General features: G+C 38.3%; 1 pseudogene and 2 gene segments (V, D, J or C); 2 read left to right on the top strand and 1 right to left on the bottom strand.

The window, feature by feature from the left end:
- Nucleotides 1–380: 380 nt before the first annotated feature.
- LOC110315674 lies at nucleotides 381–761 on the bottom strand (annotated as a pseudogene).
- Nucleotides 762–5,025: 4,264 nt separating this feature from the next.
- LOC110315673 lies at nucleotides 5,026–5,622 on the top strand. The segment is given in 2 exon segments: nucleotides 5,026–5,074; nucleotides 5,279–5,622. Coding segments are annotated over 2 exon segments (393 nt in total).
- A 10,121-nt stretch (nucleotides 5,623–15,743) lies between these two features.
- Nucleotides 15,744–16,231, top strand: LOC110315672. The segment is given in 2 exon segments: nucleotides 15,744–15,792; nucleotides 15,909–16,231. Coding segments are annotated over 2 exon segments (372 nt in total).
- Nucleotides 16,232–21,324: the final 5,093 nt, after the last annotated feature.

Genomic DNA, 21,324 nt, shown 5'->3' with positions numbered 1-21,324 from the left:
CAGGTATAGAAAATTAGAATCTTGGGGTTGGAGAGATGGCTCAGTGGGTAAGAGCACTCGACTGCTCTTCCGAAGGTCCAGAGTTCAAATCCCAGCAACCACATGGTGACTCACAACCATCCATAACGAGATCTGACGCCCTCTTCCCGAGTCTCTGAAGACAGCTACAGTGTACTTACATATAATAAATAAATAAATCTTTAAAAAAAAATTAGAATCTTTAGAAGTCCTCATGAGGTAGCAGAGAATCCAGATAGATGGCAGATTTAGATAAGACCACTTAGCATTAATCAGTTGTTAAGTCAAACACTAGATGCCTTTAGGAATGATCCACTACTCACTGAAATACTATTCTTTCCTCTGATCCTCTGCTCTTTAGTTCAACCACCTTGTCTGTTCTTTCTTTTAAGATTTGTTTTATTTCTTCTAGGTAAAGGAAGAGGACAGATATAAAACCAGCAGATTTTAGTTACCTTCATATTTAATATTTCCTCAACATTTTCTACAATATCCAGAATATCATCTTCATCAATACCTTCTGGTATTGGTGCTTTACTGTTCAATAGTTGACATTATTTGACATGGGAACTTTCAGCTAACTTAGTAAGTCTCTCTAAGATGAAAGCACCAAGCTGATTTAATATTCCAGAAAGAATTTCTGTGACTGGTTTGTCTTCTGCATGACCAGTTATTGCAAAGGTCTTGTCAAAGAAGGAACTTGGGATTGTTAAAATAACTGTTCCATCAATGTCTTTTATCATGTTCACCTTTTCAATATCAGTTATAGTGTTCACCCCCCCCTTTTTTTGGATTTTTGAGATACAGTTTCTTTGTGTAGCATAGCTGTCTTGGAACTCAGAAATTCACCTGCTTCTGCCTCCCAAGTTCTGGGAGAGAAGTTGTGTGCCACCATGCCCGGCTCACATCCATTTTTTGTTTTAAAGACATCTCTGAAACGTCTGTTATCAGTGGTACCTGTCTCAAGTCTGACTTTGTTTTTTCCTCCCTCCCTCCCTCCCTCCCTCCCTTCCTTCCTTCCTTCCTTCCTTCCTTCCTTCCTTCCTTCCTTCCTTCCTTCCTTCCTTCCTTCCTTCCTTCCTTCCTTCCTTCCTTCTTTCCTTCCTTCCTTTTCTCTTCCCTTACTTCTTTTAAGTAATTTATATCTATCTATCTATCTATCTATCTATCTATCTATCTATCTATCTATCTATCTATCTATCTATTTAACATGTTGTTCACCTTCCAGATTTTCCCTCTGCACACCCCCATCCCATCTTCCCCACTTCTGTGAGAGTACTCCCTCACCCATCTACCCACTCACACCTCACCACTCTAGCATCCTCCTACACTGGGGAATCAACCCTTCACAGGACCTCCCCTCTCATTGATGACAGATAAGGCTCCACTACATATGCAGCTGGAGCCATGGGTCCCTCCATGTGTACTCTGTGGTTGGTGGTTTAGTCCCTGGGAGCTCTGGGGAATCTGTTTGGTTGATAATGTTGTTCTTCCTATGGGGCTGAAAACCATTTCATCTCCTTCATTCCTTCCCCTAACTCCTCCATTGGGTTCCATGTTCAGTTCCAGCATTTGGGTCTGTATTGTTCAGGCTCTGGAAGAGCTTCTCAGGGCACAGCTATACTAGGCTCCTGTCAGGAAGCAATTTTTGGCATCAGCAATAGTGTCTGGGTTTGGTGTCTGTACATAGGATGGCTCTCTAGGTGTGGCAGTCTCAGGACGCCTTTTCTTCAGTCTTGATCCACTCTTTGTCCCTGCATTTCCTTTATACAGGAGAAATTCTGGATTCATATTTTTTGAGATGGGTGGGTGGCCCCATGCCATAAACAGGGGTGGGCCTAACACCTGGATATGGTCTCTACAGGTTCTCTACCCCCCTCTTTGGGGTTTTCAGCTAGTGTCATCCCTGCTGGGATGCTCTTGCTTCTCTGGAACCTGGAACTTTCTAGAGGATACCCCATTTCCCCATCCCCCACATTACTGTCCCAGCTACCGTTTTAAAACTAAAAGGTAATTGCTTAATAAAATATAATGTGTGCCAGGCATGGTAGCGCATGCCTTTAATCCCAGCACTCAGGAGGCAGAGGCAGGCAGATTTCTTAGTTCGAGGCCAGCCTGCTCTACAAAGTGAGTTCCAGGACAGCCAGGCCATACGGAGAAACTCTGTCACGAAAAACCAAAAAAATAAAATAAAAAATAAAAAATAAATAAAATTATGAGTCAGCTCTGTGGGTTTGGTTTTGCTGTTGTTGTTTATTGAACTTTTTTGCTGTATTTACTTATATGTTTACATTAACATATTTTCCAAAAATAAAAAGCTACTTTATTGATGTATGTCTGACATGCTGACATGAAAGAACCACATGTATTTAACATAGGCAACTTGATGAGCCCTACAACATTACTACAGTAACTGCTGTGAATCCATCCCTCAGCTCCAGTGCTTTTATTCCATACTATCAACTAAGGTATTCTGCTCCTCTCTCAACATGCATTTACATAGGCAGACAAATTGTCATTATTTTTAGTTTTAGGAATAGCCATTTCAAATTGTAAAGCTATATTTGTGTATTTTTCTACTCTAAAGCAGCATGAAGTTAGACATTTGAGTGGAGGAATTCTGTACAGAAAGATTATGTAATGCCAAAAAACTGAGAAAGCAAAACAAAACAAAACACAAAAATGGGACATGGACAGGAGAGATGCTCATGAGTTTAAAGCACTTGTTCTTGCCAGAGAACCTGTGTTAGGTAGTTATTACATTCATGGTAGATCACATTTGCCCATGTAAAATAAGAAGCAAACTAAAGTTTGTAAGGTCTAATGCTAGAATGAACACTTCCACCTTAAGAATAACTGCTGAGTACAACTAAACAATAAACATTGACAAGTCTATCATCACAAGTTTACCAATCCAAGCACTTACTGTAAAAAAAATTCCACATGTCTCCTGAGACCTCATGGCCTTGGAACAGAGGGCAATTTGTATTTTGTGAAGATTATACAGTGTTGAACTACAGTCTTAATGCTTGACATTGTGAGTCTTTAATAAGGACTTTTACCAGGCCCATACACAGTAACTATTTAGCAAACATACTTCATCATAGCTATATGACCCTATTGAAATCTCACTGTTTTTACTAGATAAACCTGTTAAAATGCCCTCTCCTGATTTAAATCTCTCAGAATCCTATTTCTTTAGATAGTGTATCAAATTAATTGCTGTTCTGCACTGCATTTGGAGTGCCTGCCCAACACTTTGAATACACACTGGGTTGCAGGAAATACAAGATGTAAGACGTCTTTTAATTCGTAATGGGGTAAACTAACACTTTGATATTCAGACTTTTATGTGTCCGTGTTAAGCCCATGGACTTTTTAAAGTTGACATTTGACCAGTCTGGAAGAAAAATGTCTTAATAAGATCTCAAATCTTTGCATCTCTCTCTCTTTTTTTTAAATTCTAATTAGTACTATATAGTGTTATATAGTGTGAGACTCTATAAAATATTCAGAAGATAAAAATATTAATCAATTTAGTCTACAGTTTGAGAAATACCAAGGGAAACAACACAAGCATGAACTAAGACAAAGGATCAGATGTGGGTATTTTCCAGATGACTTGAGGTACACCAAGAACTGAATTATATATGTTACATCACTGCTTAATCCTATATGTGGTGAAGCAAACACATATCTCTGTTTACTACAAACAAGTGACCAGGAGAAGGAGCCATAATATAGACAGATAAGAGCAAAGTGGTCTGCTCTGACAGTCTCAGTACTTCACATAATATGAAGTCAGCATCATTTGCCCACGTGTTTCTTTTGTCTTGTGTCTCTGCCTCTTAAAATGTCCTTCCCTGTGCTGTGCCATGCTCAGCATACCCAAGGTGAAATAAAATAGAAAGATGCTACCTTTATCAACTATCACTGGAGTACTCATCTGGATTTCAATTAGGGTTATTGGACAAAGCAACAAAAAAAGCAGACAGTGGTAAATGAATACCCACTTTTCATTCTATATAAGCAAACACTGAGCCATGGGGAATTCCTGTTGTTTAGACCTGAAATGTTAAACAGATAATGTATTTTCCCTGTTTTCTACTAATATTTCATGAATTATTTTAGCCTCAGTGGGTGACGTTGATATGATTCAGTCTCCAGCAGTCCTCCATAACTATCTGGAAAAGCATGACTAAAAACTGAAGAGATAGGCAGGGCACTAGAACAAGCTTATATGGGTACCAGAAAACAAGTCATGAGGATGTCTGGTCTTTTAAGTAGTATGAAAAATCATGTTCTAGGGAAGAAATTAGTTTGAATTTTCTAGAAATATTTCAGTGAAAGTCTATATCACCCTTGTTTGTAAATTATGCATGATGTAATGTTTTTTTTAATCTGGAAAAGGCTAAAAATGTATTTTCATATCTTAACCTCTGAAATCTCCTCTACCGTGGCAGATTTTAAACCTTTATAGGGATTATATTCTCTCCACTGGAGAAATATGTTTTCCTAGTTCATCCAGACTTTCTTACTTCTTGTTCATAAAATCCTAATAGTTTGACATACATTGCTTTAGTGTTAAATGTTGTGATGCTTCGTGGAATGTTCAGAGAGTTAAAGATGCTTCAGCCCATATTATAAGAAACATGAAGAAAGAAACATAATCCTTGAATAAGTCAATGGATTTGAGATTCTCTTCATTTCGAATATTGAATGTATCCCAGAGATTCCATTAGATTGTGATAATTATGTAACAATTATGTAGGAACCAACTCTCTTTTAAAACTGAACATCTCTTCAGGGAACCAAAAGGAGAGATATATATTCTAAGAAGGCACTAGGTGCCTGCTCTTCTGACCAGGTTTTATTTAAAAAAATATGAAGTCCATATAATTTGCATAAGTACTTCTTCCAACTAGTGTTCCTGACCCTTAGAGTATTATAATAAGGTCTTTCTCAGGGCTGTGTCATGAACCACACAAATTCAGGGAAAGCTTGAAGATGGTGTTCACACCTCATAACCTTGGATTTCTATTTTTCTGGATTCCAGGTACGACTATTTGGATGTAGCAAAAAAGTGGAGATGTTATTTAAATACTCAATGTTCTTCCTCAATTTATAATTCAGCATCACATAGGTTTTTTACTTCCTGATTAAAGGAACTAATATAATAAAATTATTATTTTTCCAAGTACTTTAGGAGCGATGTTCGTATTCAATGTTGTGTCCTACTATTTCTTTTCCATATTTCCAGCCTCCACAGGTGACATCCTGCTGACTCAGTCTCCAANCACCCTGTCTGTGACTCCAGGAGAAAGAGTCAGTCTTTCCTGTAGGGCCAGCCAGAGTATTAGCAAGAGCCTGCACTGGTATCAACAAAAATCATATGGGTCTCCAAGGCTTCTCATCAAGTGTGCTGCTGATTCCGTCTCTGGGATCCCCTCCAGGTTCACTGGCAGTGCTAGGACAGGTTTCACTCTCAGTATTAACAATGTGGATACTGCAGATGAAGGAAAACATTACTGTCATCAAGGTTACAGCTTTCCTCACACAGTGATGCAGACCATAGCAAGAAACACCAGCAAAGTAGAAGTGTGAGGCTGGGCTGCTTTAGCTGTTTTGGTAATGCCTCAGCCTTCTTCAAAGTGTTTCACAGATACAGNTAGGTGTGANNTTTACAGAAATATGTGGATTGAAGAAAGCTTNAAGTCACCCTTGCCTCTGAATTCTCTTCACTCGATTTCAGCACTAGAATGCATAGCATGCAATTGTCCTGGTATAATAGAACAATCACCTTCCAGTATACTGCAACCAGAAAAAAAGTCTCATCCTGGATGGACAGAAGGAATGATTGGTTATTCCATACCGTTATGAACCCTTGGAAGTTCAGATGACGCATAGGTTTTATTCATAGCATATAGTATACTTCTGTCCCTCCAAAAGACTAGAGCTTAGCCCCCAGAGAATCATGGTTCTCTTGAAAAGTTCCCTCTGCATGTTTTATATAGTAAATGAACAAATCTTGAATAAAAAAGTAATTTTCATGTTTATGGATTTATATCCAATAACCAATCTAATTTCATACAAATTGCAAATTTCTTGATGAGGGGTTTACAGGTAATAGTTAATAGAAAAAACAAAAGAAGTGCAAAATAAAAAATAGAGGTGCTTTCTAAATTAATGTGTAACAATGGTGTGGAGTTGTGGTAACATTTTCAGTAATCTTTGGTAGTGTGTAATGTCATTCCCAGCACACAGGAGACAGAGTCAGGCAGATCCCTGTAAATTCTACACAATGAAGTCAGATCAGGGTGCCCTGCTTATAATATAAAGCTGCTTGAAATCAATAGCCTAAATCCAAAATGAAACATTTTTCCCTTAAAGAAACTATGTACATTTTCACATTTAATAATAAACAGAAATATCCATAATGCTTTAAAAGATAAATACACATCAATCTCAAATTTATATGAAGAGAAAAGGGAATATTGGTGTATGTGTCAATATAAAGTTTGTCAATAATTTCAATATGAAAGATAATGGTTTTATTTCCCAAAAATCCACTTGCCCAGGAAAGATATAGTTTGATAGTCAATGTACTGATCCAGAGTTAGCACTGGAGTAACTTTGTTTGCTTTTATCTTTTCAGAGCATGAAAACCATCCAACTAAGGAACCCAGAGACCAACAGACATGAGAATAAAAAAAATAATACTGTTAAGCTTATTAATAGTATTTCATGTGTATTATCAGCTTGATAATGCAGAATACAAAAGCTTTCTGTCAGTAGAATCATTAAAGATAATTTAATTAAGTTAAAGATAATTAAATTATCTTTAATTTAAATAATAAAATAAAGCAAATAAATATACATGTCACAGAAAAAATGATATTGTTTCAAATTAAGGAAAGGCAATGATTAATGTCAATTAGTGTCTAAATGTGATATGCCATCTCAGTATGCAACCTGATACACTGATAGACAATTGTTTAGTTTAAAATGGCATGGACTAGAGTCTTGCTACCTGCTATGAGCTAGGGTGTCAAGATACTCTGAACAGCCAGCCTGTCTCTTTGGAAAATGGAGCTCCCATTGGAGAACTAATGGTAGTTCATGAGGCTAACATAGCCAACCAGTATTCTCTGAAAATGGGGCTTCCATTGGAGAACTGACAGCCACACGGCCAGCTCAAAATATCGAACCTAGTTCAAAATCTCTGCACAAGTACATGATTGAAAATATGCCTGGGCTGTAAGAGGAAAGGGGACTTCAATAAAGTTGAATACAGGGAAGACTGTTAAATTAATAGATGACATCAATCAAGCTATATCCCAGCACAATATTCTCTTACTTCTTAATAGCAAGACTGCATATATGTATGTGTTCCTATTAATATTTATGTGTGATACTCTATGATTCTTAAATTTGCTGATCATGCACAGGAAGAAACAGGCCAGGTACAGATCACTAAATTTACTGAGCATTTTTAATCATCCATAAACTTTATCAGTCTACTTTATCAGTGTACCACTTGGACAAAGGCCTAACATTGTTCTCATTTTAATAATCCCTCTAGCAGGAAGAGAGGCAACAACACATGTTTTTCTGCTCAAGATTACTGTAACACTAGGCATAAGATAAGTTTCTAATCTCTAAATCACTTGGCATCCAGTGTTTGCTTATAGACCCTGACTACTTCTGTGAGAGTGATGTGTACATTTCACACCCAGTGTTAGTCAGTGGAGAATGGAAGTTCTTAAGCCTTTCGTGCAGATGTAGAAACACTGGTCCTATGACTCTAGACCTAATAAAATTATCTTCCTGGTTAGTATGGATTGTCTTATACATTTTTCATTCTTCATGCATACACTGTAGACCAGTACAAAGCTGATGTGCAGATATTTCATTACATATGCTTATTGCATGCATGGATGGTGCTTGCTAGAATCATCAAGAGCTAACCATGTCCTCATTTTCACAATCTCTCCAGCAGGATGAAACAATAATCCACATATACATATCTGGCCAAGATCACTGTAACACCAAGCATAAGTGAAATTTCTAGTTTCTACATCACTGGGCACCCACTGTTTTTTTTATACACCCTGCCCACTTCTGTGAGCGTAATCTGTGTACATTTCTCACCTACTGTTAGTCAGTGGAGAATAGAGATCCTGACAATGCCTTGTTGTGCAGATGTAGAAACACTGGTTCTAGGACTTTAGCCCTAAAAAAAATTATCTTTTTGGTTAGTAGGATTGGTGTTATAACTTTTCTGTTCTCCATTTATCCACTGTAGTCCAGTACAATGTGCTAATGTGCAGCTGCTAGATTACATATCCTTATAACCTGAGTGGAGGGTACTTATTAGCATCCTAAAGAATTTTCAAAGTTGAGAACATTAAAGAATATAGGAAGAAATATAATCAATAAGTATAAGAAAAGAAAAAAAAAACTTGTAATAATATAGCTAACATCCAATATCTCTAGCTTGTTCTCAAAGGATCATGGTAGAAAGTGAAAAGACCATTGTGGTGTGGCAATTCATTGACCATTTAGAAGTCTATTTTCTCCATTTCTTTTATCTTAAACATTGCTAATGATATGAATGTATGCAAATGATATTTTCTGTGTTTTATATTTTCTTCTATGGGAGACTCTCTAAGATTCTTATAAATGAACACTTCTATATGTAGGGCCATGAAGAAATTGGCTGTGAACCAACATGAATGTGAACTTCAGATCTCAAAAGTCTCTTGTTACAGTTCTGAGAAAGAATTTAGGTCTTGTCTTTCTTCATACTAAATAATTTGTTTTTTTTTTTTTTTTTTTTTTTTTTTTTTCCGGTGACTTTCAGTCATCAAAACGTAGATCACAATCCAGGAATGGACCCATGATATTATAATAAAGCAAACATTCTTACATGTGATACAATTTTCCTCTGAGTCATCTCATAATTTCACATCTTTTATGGATAATTTGGATAACATGATAGTTTAACAAGAAGTCCAAATATTAAATCATAGACAGATTACAGTGTTATTTGCTCTAAGACAATGAAGTATGCTACAAAATGGGCTTCCAGGGGTATATAAAAATGACTGATTTAGAATGGTGAAAGAATTACCAAGTTCTATTGATTTTATCTTGCCTTGTATCCAATAATAACTGTAGAATGTTCTGAGAATTCAACTTCATTAAGGTGGTTAAGGTAGAAGTAGTCACCTCAAAGAACCTAGGGACTGTGTCAGTCCATCCAGAAAGCAGTTGTTTTGCAAGTAAAGTCAAAATGTCCACGTAATAAGTCAGGAGATAGTCTTCTCTATGGAGGGCTTTAGGTGTGGGGCAGGTGTAGCATACACAAACACTGTAATCCTCAGCAGCACTCCTGACCTGGGATCTGGGTAACAATGAATTCACGTCTGCCTTTATGTAGAGAACAAATACAGCCCATATAATTACCATGTATGTGAGTATTCTGGGCTAAACCTTAAAGAAACTATGAAATAAGTTAGCATTTTGATTTACAATGTTGTTTAAATAGATATTTTCCTCATTTACATTTCAAATGCTATCCAGAAAGACCCTAAACCTCCCTCCAAGGTGGTCCCCAACCCAAACATTTCCACCTCCTGGCCCTGACATGCCCCTGTACTAGGGCATATAATCTTCCCAAGACCAAGGCCTGTCCTCCCAATGATGGCTGACTAGGCCGTCTTCTGCTACATATACAGCTAGAGACAAGAGTTCTGGTTAGTTCATATTGTTGCTCCTCCTCTAAGGTTGTAGACACCTTCAGCTCCTTGGGTACATTCTCTAGCTCCTCCATTGGAGGCCCTGTGTTCCATTCAATAGAAGACTTTGAACATCCACTTCTGTGTTTCCCAGGCACTGCCATAGCCTCACAAGAGACAGCTATATCAGGGTCTTGTCAGCAAAATCTTGCTGGCATATGCAATAGTGTCTGGGTTTAGTTGCTGTTTATGGGATGGATTCCTGGGTGGGACAGTCTCTGGATGGTCCTTCCTTCTGTCTCAGCTCCAAATTTTGTAACTCCTTCCGTGGATATTTTGTTCCACATTCTAAAGAGGAATGAAGTATCCAGTTCATTCTTCATACTTCTTGAGATTCATGTGTTTTGCAAATTGAATCTTGGGTATCCTAAGTTTTGGGGCTGATATCCACTTATCAGTGAGTACATATCATATGAATTCTTTTATGATTGGGTTACCTCACTCAGGATGATATCCTCCAGTTCCATCCATTTGCCTAAGAATTTTATTGTTTTTAATAGCTGAGAAGTATTTTTGCTTTTGTTAGGGCGCCATTTCCTTCATTGTGTTGGAGTTTTGTCTTTAATATCCTTTGAATGCTGGATTCATGGAAAGATATGTTCCATATTTTCCAATGTTTTTATGGAATACTTTGGTTTCTCCATCTATGGTAATTGAGAGTTTTGTTGGGTATAGTAGCCTGGACTATACTAGTAAGGATTTCTACCTGCTTAACAGTGTTCTCCTGTATTTCTTTAAATAAGTCATTAATGCCCTTCTTAAAATCCTCTACCAGCATCATGAGATATGATTTTAAATCCAAATCTTGCTTTTGGGATGTGTTGAGCTATTCAGGACTCGCTGTGGTTGGTGTACTGGGTTCTGGCATTTCTGTTCTCTTAGGGTCTGAATAACCTCTGTCCAGGATCTTCTGGCTTTCGTAGTCTCTGGTGAGAAGTCTGGTGTAATTCTCATAGGTCTGCATTTATATGTTACTTGATTTTTTCCCTTACTGCTGTTAATATTCTATCTTTATTTAGTGCATTTATTGTTCTGATTATTATGTGTCGGGAGGAATTTCTTTTCTGTAGGCTTCTTGTATGTTTGGACATCTCTTTCTTTAGGTTTATAATTATAGAAGTTTTCTTCTATACTTTTGTTGAAGATATTTACTGGTCCTTTAAGTTGAAAATTTTTATTCTCATCTATACCTCTTGGTTTTGATCTTCTCATTGTGTCCTTGATTTCCTGGATTTTTTAAGTTAAGATCTTTTTGCATTTTTCATTTTCTTTGATTGTTGTATCCATGTTTTCTATGGAATCTTCTGCACCTGAGATTCTCTCTTCCATCTCTTGTATTCTGTTGCTGATGCTTGCATCTCTGTTTCCTGATTTCCTTCCTAGGATTTCAATCTCCAGAGTTGTCTCCCTTTGTGTTTTCTTTATTGTTTCTACTTCCATTTTTAAATCTTGGGTGGTTTTGTTCAATTCCATCACCTGTTTGGTTATGTTTTCCTGTAACTCTTTAAGGGAATTTTGTGTTTCCTCTTTAAGGGCTTTTATCTGTTGAACAGTATTTTCCTGTAATTCTTTGAGGGATTTTTTGTGCTTCCTCTTTAAGGACTTCTACCTGCTTAACAGTGTTCTCCTGTATTTCTTTAAATGAGTTATTAATGCCATTCTTAAAATCCTCTACCAGCATCATGAGATATGATTTTAAATCCAAATCTTGCTTTTGGGATGTGTTGAGCTATCCAGGACTTGCTGTGGTTGGTGTACTGGGTTCTGATGACACCGAGTGGACTTGTTTTCTATTAGTAAGATTCTTCTGTTTTCTTTTCGCCATCTGGTAATCTATGGTGTTAGATGTCCTAGCTGCCTCTGACTGGAGCTTGTTCCTCCTGTGATTTTGTTAGCCCCTGTCAGGAGTTCTGGGAGTCCAACTCTCTCCTGGATCCCAGTGGTCAGAGCACTCTCTGCAGGCAAGCTATCCTCTTGTAGGGGAGGTTCACAGAGTTCTGGAGCTCTGATCCACCTTCTGGCTGAAGATGAAGACTGGAAGGGACCCTGTCCAAGAAACTATGTTGCTTCTACAGCCTGTGTCCTCTCCTATACAGACTGGTCTCTGAAGAACCGTGATACAAGATGGTGATCTCACCTCTCTGGGTTGTTTGGGAACAGATGTGTTCCACTCACCAGTGATCCAAAGATCCTAGGTGTGCTATGGATAGAATTATCACTAGATGAAATTTTTTATCTTTATTACACATAAATAAATCTTTGATATATCCTTGAATTAAAACAAGGTGACTACATATTTCAGAGTCACCCTTGTCATTAATTTTTCATATCAATCAGATATTTAGCCTATACATCTCTTCTTTCTGTCACCTCTCCTGCGTTCATCATCATCTTCAGGCCATGAGTGTGTGTCAGTCACACCCTGAAAAATCTCTATCTCCTATAGAATGCTTGTTTTCACATGTAAAACTTTTCCCATTCAACCATTAATGGAAACTCACACTAAGTCTAGACATTAGTATGGCTCTTATTCCCTGTATACAACTTCTACCTTCACTTCCTTACATACTTCACTCATGAAACAGCTTGTGTGCCTCTGAACTATCTTAGACTAAGATACATGGCCTCTTAATATATAGAAACGATATGGTACCCATGGCCTATGCAAGTTTGGGATACATTGCTCCTTTAAGGACAGGGATAATCATTTCTGGAAAGAATACTCATAATCATTACATACAATATCTTAAATTAAGAAGGGGAAGAAGTCAGGTACAATAATCTGAAATCTCACAGGAACATTGGATATATATTCCCAGATGAATTTGGAAGAAAGCTCATGTTCATAGAAAGAAGGGAAGAAAACCCATGACCTTGTCTGGCTTTGATGGAAGCAATTCTTGATTATCTGAGGTGTCATAAATAAGTAAAATGACACTGTTTACTTGAGAAGATGAGTTATTTATGAGATCATATATTTACAAGGCACACCTTCCAGTATTATTCTGTTATTCTTCTGTGTATCACTGTGAGCAAGAAGGTGCAAGGCTAGTTGTAGAGCTTAGTAAAGATGGATACCTCCCAGAGGCAGTATCGAAATTAACAAAACCCGAAATGAAAAGGGAAATATAACATTAGAAATGAAGGAAATTCAAAAAATTATCAGATCCTACTATAAAAGCCTATATTCAACAAAACTGGAAAATCTACATGAAATGCATAGTTTTCTAGATAGATATCACATAGCAAAGTTTCATAAAGAACAGGTAAACTATCTAAATAGGTCCGTATCACACAAGGAAATAGAATAATTCATTAAAAACTTCTCAAGAGAAAATCCCTGGGTAGGATGGATTTAGTGCATAATTCTATCAGACCTTCAAAGAAGACCTGGTGCCAATATTCCTCATACTATTCCATAAAATTGAATCAAAAGGAATACTACCGACCTCATTCTATGAAGCCACAATTACTCTGATACCAAAACCACACAAGGGCCCAACCAAAAAAAAAAAAAAAAAAAAAAACCTTTAAACCAATATTGCTTATGAATATCAATGCAAAAATACTCAATAAAATTCTTGCAAACTGAGTCCAAGAACACATAAAAGCTATTTTTCTCCACAGTCAAGTAGGCTTCATCCCAGGGATGCAAGCTTGGTTCAATATAAGAAAATCCATTAAGGAAGTCCACTAGATAAACAAAGTCATATGCAAGCTTGGTTCAATAGAAGAAATTCCATTAAGGTAGTACACTATATAAACAAAGTCAAAGGAAAAAAATCACATGTTCATCTCCTTAGATGCAGAAAAAGCATTTAACAAAATACTACACCCCTTCATGTTAAAGCTACTGGAGANATCAGGAATTCAAGGCCCATACCTNAACATAATGAAANCAATTTACTGCAAACCAACAGCCAATATGAAATTAATGTGAGACATACTTGAAGCAATTCCAGAAAAATCAGTTAAAAGATAAGGCTGTCCACTATCCCNAAATCTATTCAATATAGTACTCAGTGTTGCCTAGAACAATAAGACAACAAAAAGAGATTGAGGGGATACAAATTGGTAGAGAAGAAATAAAGGTATCAGAGAGTCAACAGAAAGAATGGAAACAGGCAACCTCGTGAGGTAGGAGGTTTTGGGGACTGTCTAGAATGCACCAGAGACATGGGGGGTGAAAGATGAAATTCCCAACAGTAGGGAGAGGGTATTTATAGAGCCCATCTCCAGCAGGAAAATAGGGCTTCAAGTGAGGGAGGGGATTGCTATTCCACAGTGAAAACACTGACCCATATTTGTTCTTGCCTGGATGAACTGCAGGGATGGAAATGGGAGGAACCTAAGGAAAAGAAGGTCCAGTTACAGGCCCAAAGTTGGATCCAGCTCAAGGGGAGGTTCCAAGGCCTGAGACTGTTACTGGGGCTAGGAAGCACTCACAAAAAGGGACCTATTGTGACATATTATATTTGCTTTCAACCAATGAACAGAAGCTGCTGACCCCCATGGTTGAATTAGAGAAAGACTGGGAGAAGCTGAGCAGGCTGACTTTCCTGTAGGAGGACCAGAAGTCTCAATTATTCTGGAGCCCTGAGATCTCTCAAACACTGGACCACCAATCAGGCAGAATATGCCAGCTGATATGAGACCCCCAACACATATACAGCATAGGATTGCTTGGTCTGGGTTCAGTTCAGAGAAGATGCACCTAACTCTCAAGAGATTGAATGCTGTAAGGAATTTAGAGGTCTGGTTTGGTGAGGGGTCAGAGGTAGGGACATCCACGTGGAGACAGGGGTTGGGGAGAAGGTATGGGATATGGAACAGTCGGAGGGTGGACTGGGCAGAGGGGATAAAATCTGGAGTGGAAAAATAAAAGTAATAAAACACAGAGCAAAAGAAAGAAAAAAAGAAAAATGGATACATCTACAAAAGTCTCCCATACCATACTTTTTCTATGTGTTTATAGGGAAACACATAGAAAAAGGAAGTGGAAAGATTGATAGAGCCAGAGGATCAGGGAGTATGCTGTGAGATTGTGTCTCCTAGTAACAACAGAAGCTATACCTGTAAAGTCTCAACAATATTATTATTCAGATATTAGTTGAAAAAGGAAGACAGCAATGAACATGACAAACAGGATGGGCAAAAGACCATGAGGCTTTACATCTACAAAAAATAATATAGAGAATTGGGTAAGACTGGCAGCAGGAAAGATTCCTCTTTCTAGGCACGACCACACCAATTGAATGTCCACAGTGGAAAGGTCAGTTCTGAAAACATACATACAATAATATTACATAAACTCAACAAGTTAGATTTAGGAAACTCTGTGTGTGTGTGTGTGTGTGTGTGTGTATGAATATATAAGTGCACACAAAAACAATTAATGGAAAAGGAGGGCATAAATGTGAAGGAGAACAGAGATGTGTATTTGGAGGAAATTGGAAGGAGAGGGAAGGTGAAAATGCTGTAATTATAATTTAGTCTCACAAACAAACAAGGGGGAAAAACAGAAGAAGCTCCAAGGCTGCAATAACATTTCTAGCAATATTTGAACAATTTATGTACTGTGTAAAATTGTACCATATCTGAAACATACTGCCATGGAGGAAAACATAAGTAAACTCTACATGGAACATGATATCAAAATAATGTACAACTCATACACTTGTGCAGTTGTTTGTTGTTCAAAGAGAAGCACATTCCCTACAAATAAATTTGTTTGGTCTCAATAGGAGACATAAGAGAACCACAGGTCTGTTATGAGTTGCTGACCTGATGAGTCCTACAGCTGAGCTTACCCCTTGCTGATTTGCATGTACCCAAAGCACAGCCCACTGACATGGGGGTCTTCTTTTCTTTATAGTCCAGTCACACTCTGTGCTAGAGTCAGTCTCACACTGATCACACACAGACATGAGTGTGCCCACACAGGTCCTGGGGCTGCTGTTGCTGTGGCTTACAGGTAAGGAAGACAGCACTGGAAATTTATTCATCTGGGTGTAGTCCTTGGTCTCAGTGAAAATGCTCTTGCAACAGAATCAATCATGTCGGGGTTTGTTCTCAATTTTTCTATCATAGATGCCAGATGTGACATCCAGATGACTCAGTCTCCAGCCTCTCTGACTGCATCTGTGGGAGAAACTGTCACCATCTCATGTCAAGCAAGTAAGAACATTTACAACTATTTAGCGTGGTATCAGCAGAAACCAGGGAAATCTCCTCAGCTCCTGATCTATGCTGCAAACAGCTTGGCAGATGGTGTCCCATCAAGGTTCAGTGGCAGTGGATCTGGGACACAGTTTTCTATGAAGATCAACAGCATGCAGCCTGGAGATGCTGCAACTTATTTCTGTGGACAGTCTTATGAGTACCCTCGCACAGTGTTTCAAGTCATGACATAAACCACCCAGGAAGCAGAAGTGAAAGCGAAGGCTGCCCCAACTGCTCCTCATGACCTCCTGCTCCTCATGCAGCTGCTGAGCTGCAGAGAGTGATTCTCTTTGCCAGGGTCTAAATGCCAACGTGATGTTTTCATACAGGGATCAGAGAAACTTTTCTATGTCACCCATCTCTGTCCTTTTCTCAAGGCCTTGCATCAAAACAAGGGAATGCTTCTTATATCTTAGAAAACAAAACAAAATGAACAACAACAAAGAAACAATCAAAAACACTGTTCCTGAGTAGCAGTTATGGGAACAGCTAAGATTTATTATGCAGGGCTGTCAACACAGACACACAGACACACACACACAACACACAACACACACACACACACACACACACACACACACACACACACACACACACACACACACTTTCCATGGTAGAGCTATTTAGGCAAGAACATTTTTATCTATTTATAGAATTTATACCTGAGAAAGAACTCTGGGGATTTCATTAAGAACACTGGCTATTCTTCCAGAGGATCTGGGTTTGAGTCTCATCACCCACGTGATTCCTAGCTTTTGGAACTCAAGTTCAAGGATTTTTAAACCACTCTTCTGTCCTATGAGTAAATAGAATCCTGCCAGTGTCAAGAAAGAAAAGCAAACTGTGAAGAGGTGAGAAAGAAAACTCAGTCTAAATTGACTTCATTAACCTAGATCAGACTTGGGGAGTCTGGTGACAGATAGCCTATTCCCAACCAATTTACACATGACATAGTTTGGAAAAAGTTTTCCTGGTATAATACAGTCTCTGGTATACAAAGAAGTGTAATTACATAGAAACTCAATCTAGGGTACATGTCACATCTTTCAAGAACATGAGTTTTAGAGTTGGGCTACCTGTACTACCTTATGGCATGTTCTTAGTCATGTCAATAATATGGATGTCATTTGTTCTATTAGCCATCTAGTCCTGGTTGTTAAGAGTTGGGAGAGCCCCTGACTATAGAGGTAATAAAAGGCTAAATTAAACTATTAGGTATTTCTGGAGCTTTTTCAGACCAAGGTCAAACATAAAAAACAAACAAGACAAAATGAAACAAAAGCTGTATTAAAGAGTGGTTATTAATTTTTTATGATTTGAAATTAAGGCTGTTAAGTTAAGATTTAGACTTTCCTCTGGGCCTGGAGTTACAAACAGTTGTGATCCACCATGTGGGTACTGGGAACCAAACCTGGATTTTCTACATGATTAACAAGTGCTCTAAACTACTGAGCCATGTCTCCAGTTCCTTTTCACCATGGTCTTCTCAGTTTGCTTTCCTTCTCAACCACCACAGTCTCCTGTTCTTCCTTCTCTTCTTCTTGTGAGTTACTGCTCATCATTTTTTTGTCTTTATAACACAGTCAGCTTATAACTGATCACAGTCAGCTTATAACTGATCACTTGGCTTTGTCTCTATTGCGCCTGAGCATTTTCTTTGCTCTGTTGTTGTACCTGACACAATCATGATTCAACACAATCTTCTCTGAAATTTTAGCCTTTTCACAAGTTAGACTTAGACAGCTGCCATAACCTCTCTGTTGCCTGTTAGAAGGTTATTTACACTGGGGTAAAATTGCAGACAGAGGGTTCTTGCAATTCATATACTATGTCACTTTGTGGGCTTATGCTTACCACATTTCTTGAAGAAAGTTTGGCAGCTCTTAGAAATGTTCACCATATTTTCAGGAGCAGTATCAGAACAGAAAGATGGCTTTAAATTTATTTTTTCCTTTGAGGCAGGGTCTTAAGGCATCTCAGTATGGCCTCTAACACTATGTAGCTAAAGATGACTTGCGATTTGATCCTCCTGCTTCAATTCCCAAGTAATAAGATTCTAGTGTCACATCTAGCTTTATACAGCACTAAGGATAGAACCAGGGCCTCATGCATGTTAGATAAGTGTTCTACCCTCTGAGCTCCCGCAAGTATGATTAAGTGAAAAAAACTATACTATAATGATATACATCTACAATGATATATATATATATATAAATATATATATATATATATATATATATATATATATATATATTTATATATATATATAAAGCAAAACATATGCAGGAATAGAAACAATCTAGAGGGTTATATTATATTTTTTGAGCCAAGGTTTTACTTGTAGCTGTCCTAAAACTCACTCTAGAACAGGCTGTCCTCAAAGTCAGAGATCTGCCTGTTTCTGCTTCTAAGTGCTGGGATTAAAGTGCTGTGTCAGCACTGGTTGGATTATTTCTCAATTTTAAAAAAGATTTATTATTTTTTAAATTAATTATTATTTTTACCTCCATATTTTATTCCACCCTCCCCCCATCATCCACCTTCTGACTGTTCCACATTCCATACCTACTCCCCACCCCCCAGTCTCCATGTGGATGCCCCTACCTCCCACCCTACCTGACCTCTAAACTTCTTGGGGCCTCCAGTCTCTTGAGGGTTAGGTGCATCATCTCTGAATGAACACAGACCCTGCAGTCCTCTACTGTATGTGTGTTGGGGCCTCATATCAGCTGCTGTATGCTGCCTGTTTGGTGGTCCAGTGTTTGACAGATTTTGGGAGTCCAGGTTAATTGAGAGTGCTGATCCTCCTACAGGATCACCCTCCTCCTCACCTTCGTTCAACCTTCCCTAATTCAACAACAGGGTTCAGTTGCTTCTGTCCATGGATTAGGTGTAAATATCTACATATGACTCTTTCAGCTTCTTGTTGGGTCTTCTATTGGGTAGTCATGATAGGTCCCTTTTTGTGAGTGCTCCATAGCCTCAGTGATAGTGTCAGGCCTTGGGGCCTCTCCTTGAGCTGGATCCCACTTTGGGTCTGTGGCTGGATCTTTCTTTCCTCAGGCTCCTCTCCATTTCCATCCCTACAATTCTTTCAGATAGAAAAAATTATGGGTCAGAGTTGTGATTGTGGGATGGCCACTGTCTTCCTCATTTGATGTCCTGTCTTCCTGCTGGAGATGAGCTCTATAAGTTCCCTGTCCCTCCTGTCTGGTATTTCATCTAAGGTTCTTCCCTTTGAGTCCTGAGAGTGTCTCACCCCTCAGGTCTCAGGTGCATTCTGGAGTGTCCCCAACCTCCTATCTCCCTAGGTTGCCTGTTTCCATTCTTTCTTATCTTCACTAACCCCTCATCTGATAGAGGGATAATATTAAAACATATAAAGAACTCAAGAAGCTAATCACCAAAAACAAACAAACAAACAGACAGACAAACAAACCAATAAAAAAATGGGGTATAGAACTAAACCAAGATTTCACAACTGACGAATCTCGAATGGCTGAGAAGCACCTAAAGAAATGTTCAAATGCCAGCAAGATTCTTCTGAAGGGACCCTGATATAGCGGCCTTTTGTGAGGCTATGCCAGTGCCTGACAAACACAGAAATGGATGCTCAGAGTCAGCTATTGAATGGAACACATGGCCCCCAATGGAGGAGCTAGAGAAAGTACCCAAGGTGTTGTAGGGGGCTGCAACCCTGTAGGTGCAACAACAATATGAACTAACCACTACCCCCTGAGCTCGAGTCTCTAGCTGCATATGTAGCAGAAGATGGCCTAATCGGCCATCATTGGGAAGAGAGGCCCCTTGGTCTTGTAAACTTTATATGGCCCAGCACAGGGGAAGGCCAGGACCAAGTAGTGGGAGTGGGTGGGTAGGGGAGCAGGAGCGGGGGCGTATAGGGAACTTTCGGGATACCATTTGAAATTTAAATAAAGAAAATAATAAATAAATAAATAAATAAATAAATAAATAAATAAATGTTATAAATGTTCTAGTCCTTAGTGATCAGAGAAATGCAAATCAAAAAGACCCTGAGATTCCACCTTACACCAATCAGAATGGCTGAGATCAAATCCTCAGGTGACAACATATGTTTGTTAGTATGTGGAGAAAGAGGAACACTCCTCCATTGCTGGTGGGATTACAAACTGGTACAACCACTCTGGAAATCAATCTGGAGGTTCCTCAGAAAATTGGAAATAGATCTACCTGAAGATCCAGAAATATCACTCTTGGGAATTTACCTAAAAGATGTCCCACCATGCCACACGGTCGTGCTTTCCACTATGCTCATAGCAGCCTTATTTGTTATAGTCAGAAGCTAGAAACAACTCAGATGTCCCACAACAGAAGAATGGATTCAGAAAATGAGGCTCATTTATACAATGGAATACTACTCAGCTATTAAGAACTAGGACATCCTGAGTTTTGCAGGAAAATGGATGGAACTAGAAACTATCATCCTGAGTGAGGTTACTCAGACCCAAAAGCACATTCATGAAAAGCACTCAGTAGTAAGTGGATATTATCCCCCCCCCAAAAGCACAGAGTACCCAAGATACAGTCCACAGAACTCAAAAAGGTCATCCAGCTGAAGGGCCCAAGAGAGGATGCCTCAGTCCCACTTGGGAGGGAGAAGAAAGCAATCGTAAGTGGGGAGGGAGAGAGGGACCTTCGAGGGAAAGTGGATAGGAAGGCGTGAGGGGACTGGGGAAGGGATGGAAACCTGATCTGGTACTGAGAAAGGGAAAATATTTATCATTTTAAAAGATGTGTTGTCTTTAAAACATGAAGATTTGGAATTTTTAAAATTCAGAAGAACCTTAGTCATAAATTTAAAACACTTTTTCTACTAGGTAACAGCATATTTAAAAGTACCTAAGAAATAATCATAGAAAATCCTGAAATGTAAAACAAGTGAATTTTCTCATGAAACATATAAGCATGAAATATTATAATATATAATGGAATATATATAAGCATGAATGCTTGAACTGAATAGAGTAAATGAAACAAAAATGTGAACAATATTAACAGATAATTTTTACTATGATTTTATAAGACCATCTTATGGGATAGATTCTCAGATATAATATGAGCTGAAAACTTGCAAATAACTTAATTCTTACTGATTGCAATTTTTGTTTAATTAGCCTATAAGAATTTTGAGAGACATGCAAATATATTTTCACTACATGAACACCATATTTTACCAAAGAAATGTTCTCTTAAAAATTTTCTTTAATAGTGTAAAGGATTGGTGATTGCCCATGGACTGTGT

The sequence above is a fragment of the Mus pahari genome, unplaced genomic scaffold (genome assembly GCF_900095145.1).
Source record: "Mus pahari unplaced genomic scaffold, PAHARI_EIJ_v1.1 scaffold_1585_1, whole genome shotgun sequence".
Lineage (NCBI taxonomy): Eukaryota > Metazoa > Chordata > Mammalia > Rodentia > Muridae > Mus > Mus pahari.
Note: the sequence above shows the minus strand (reverse complement) of the source record. Positions and strands in the feature narration are given on the sequence as shown.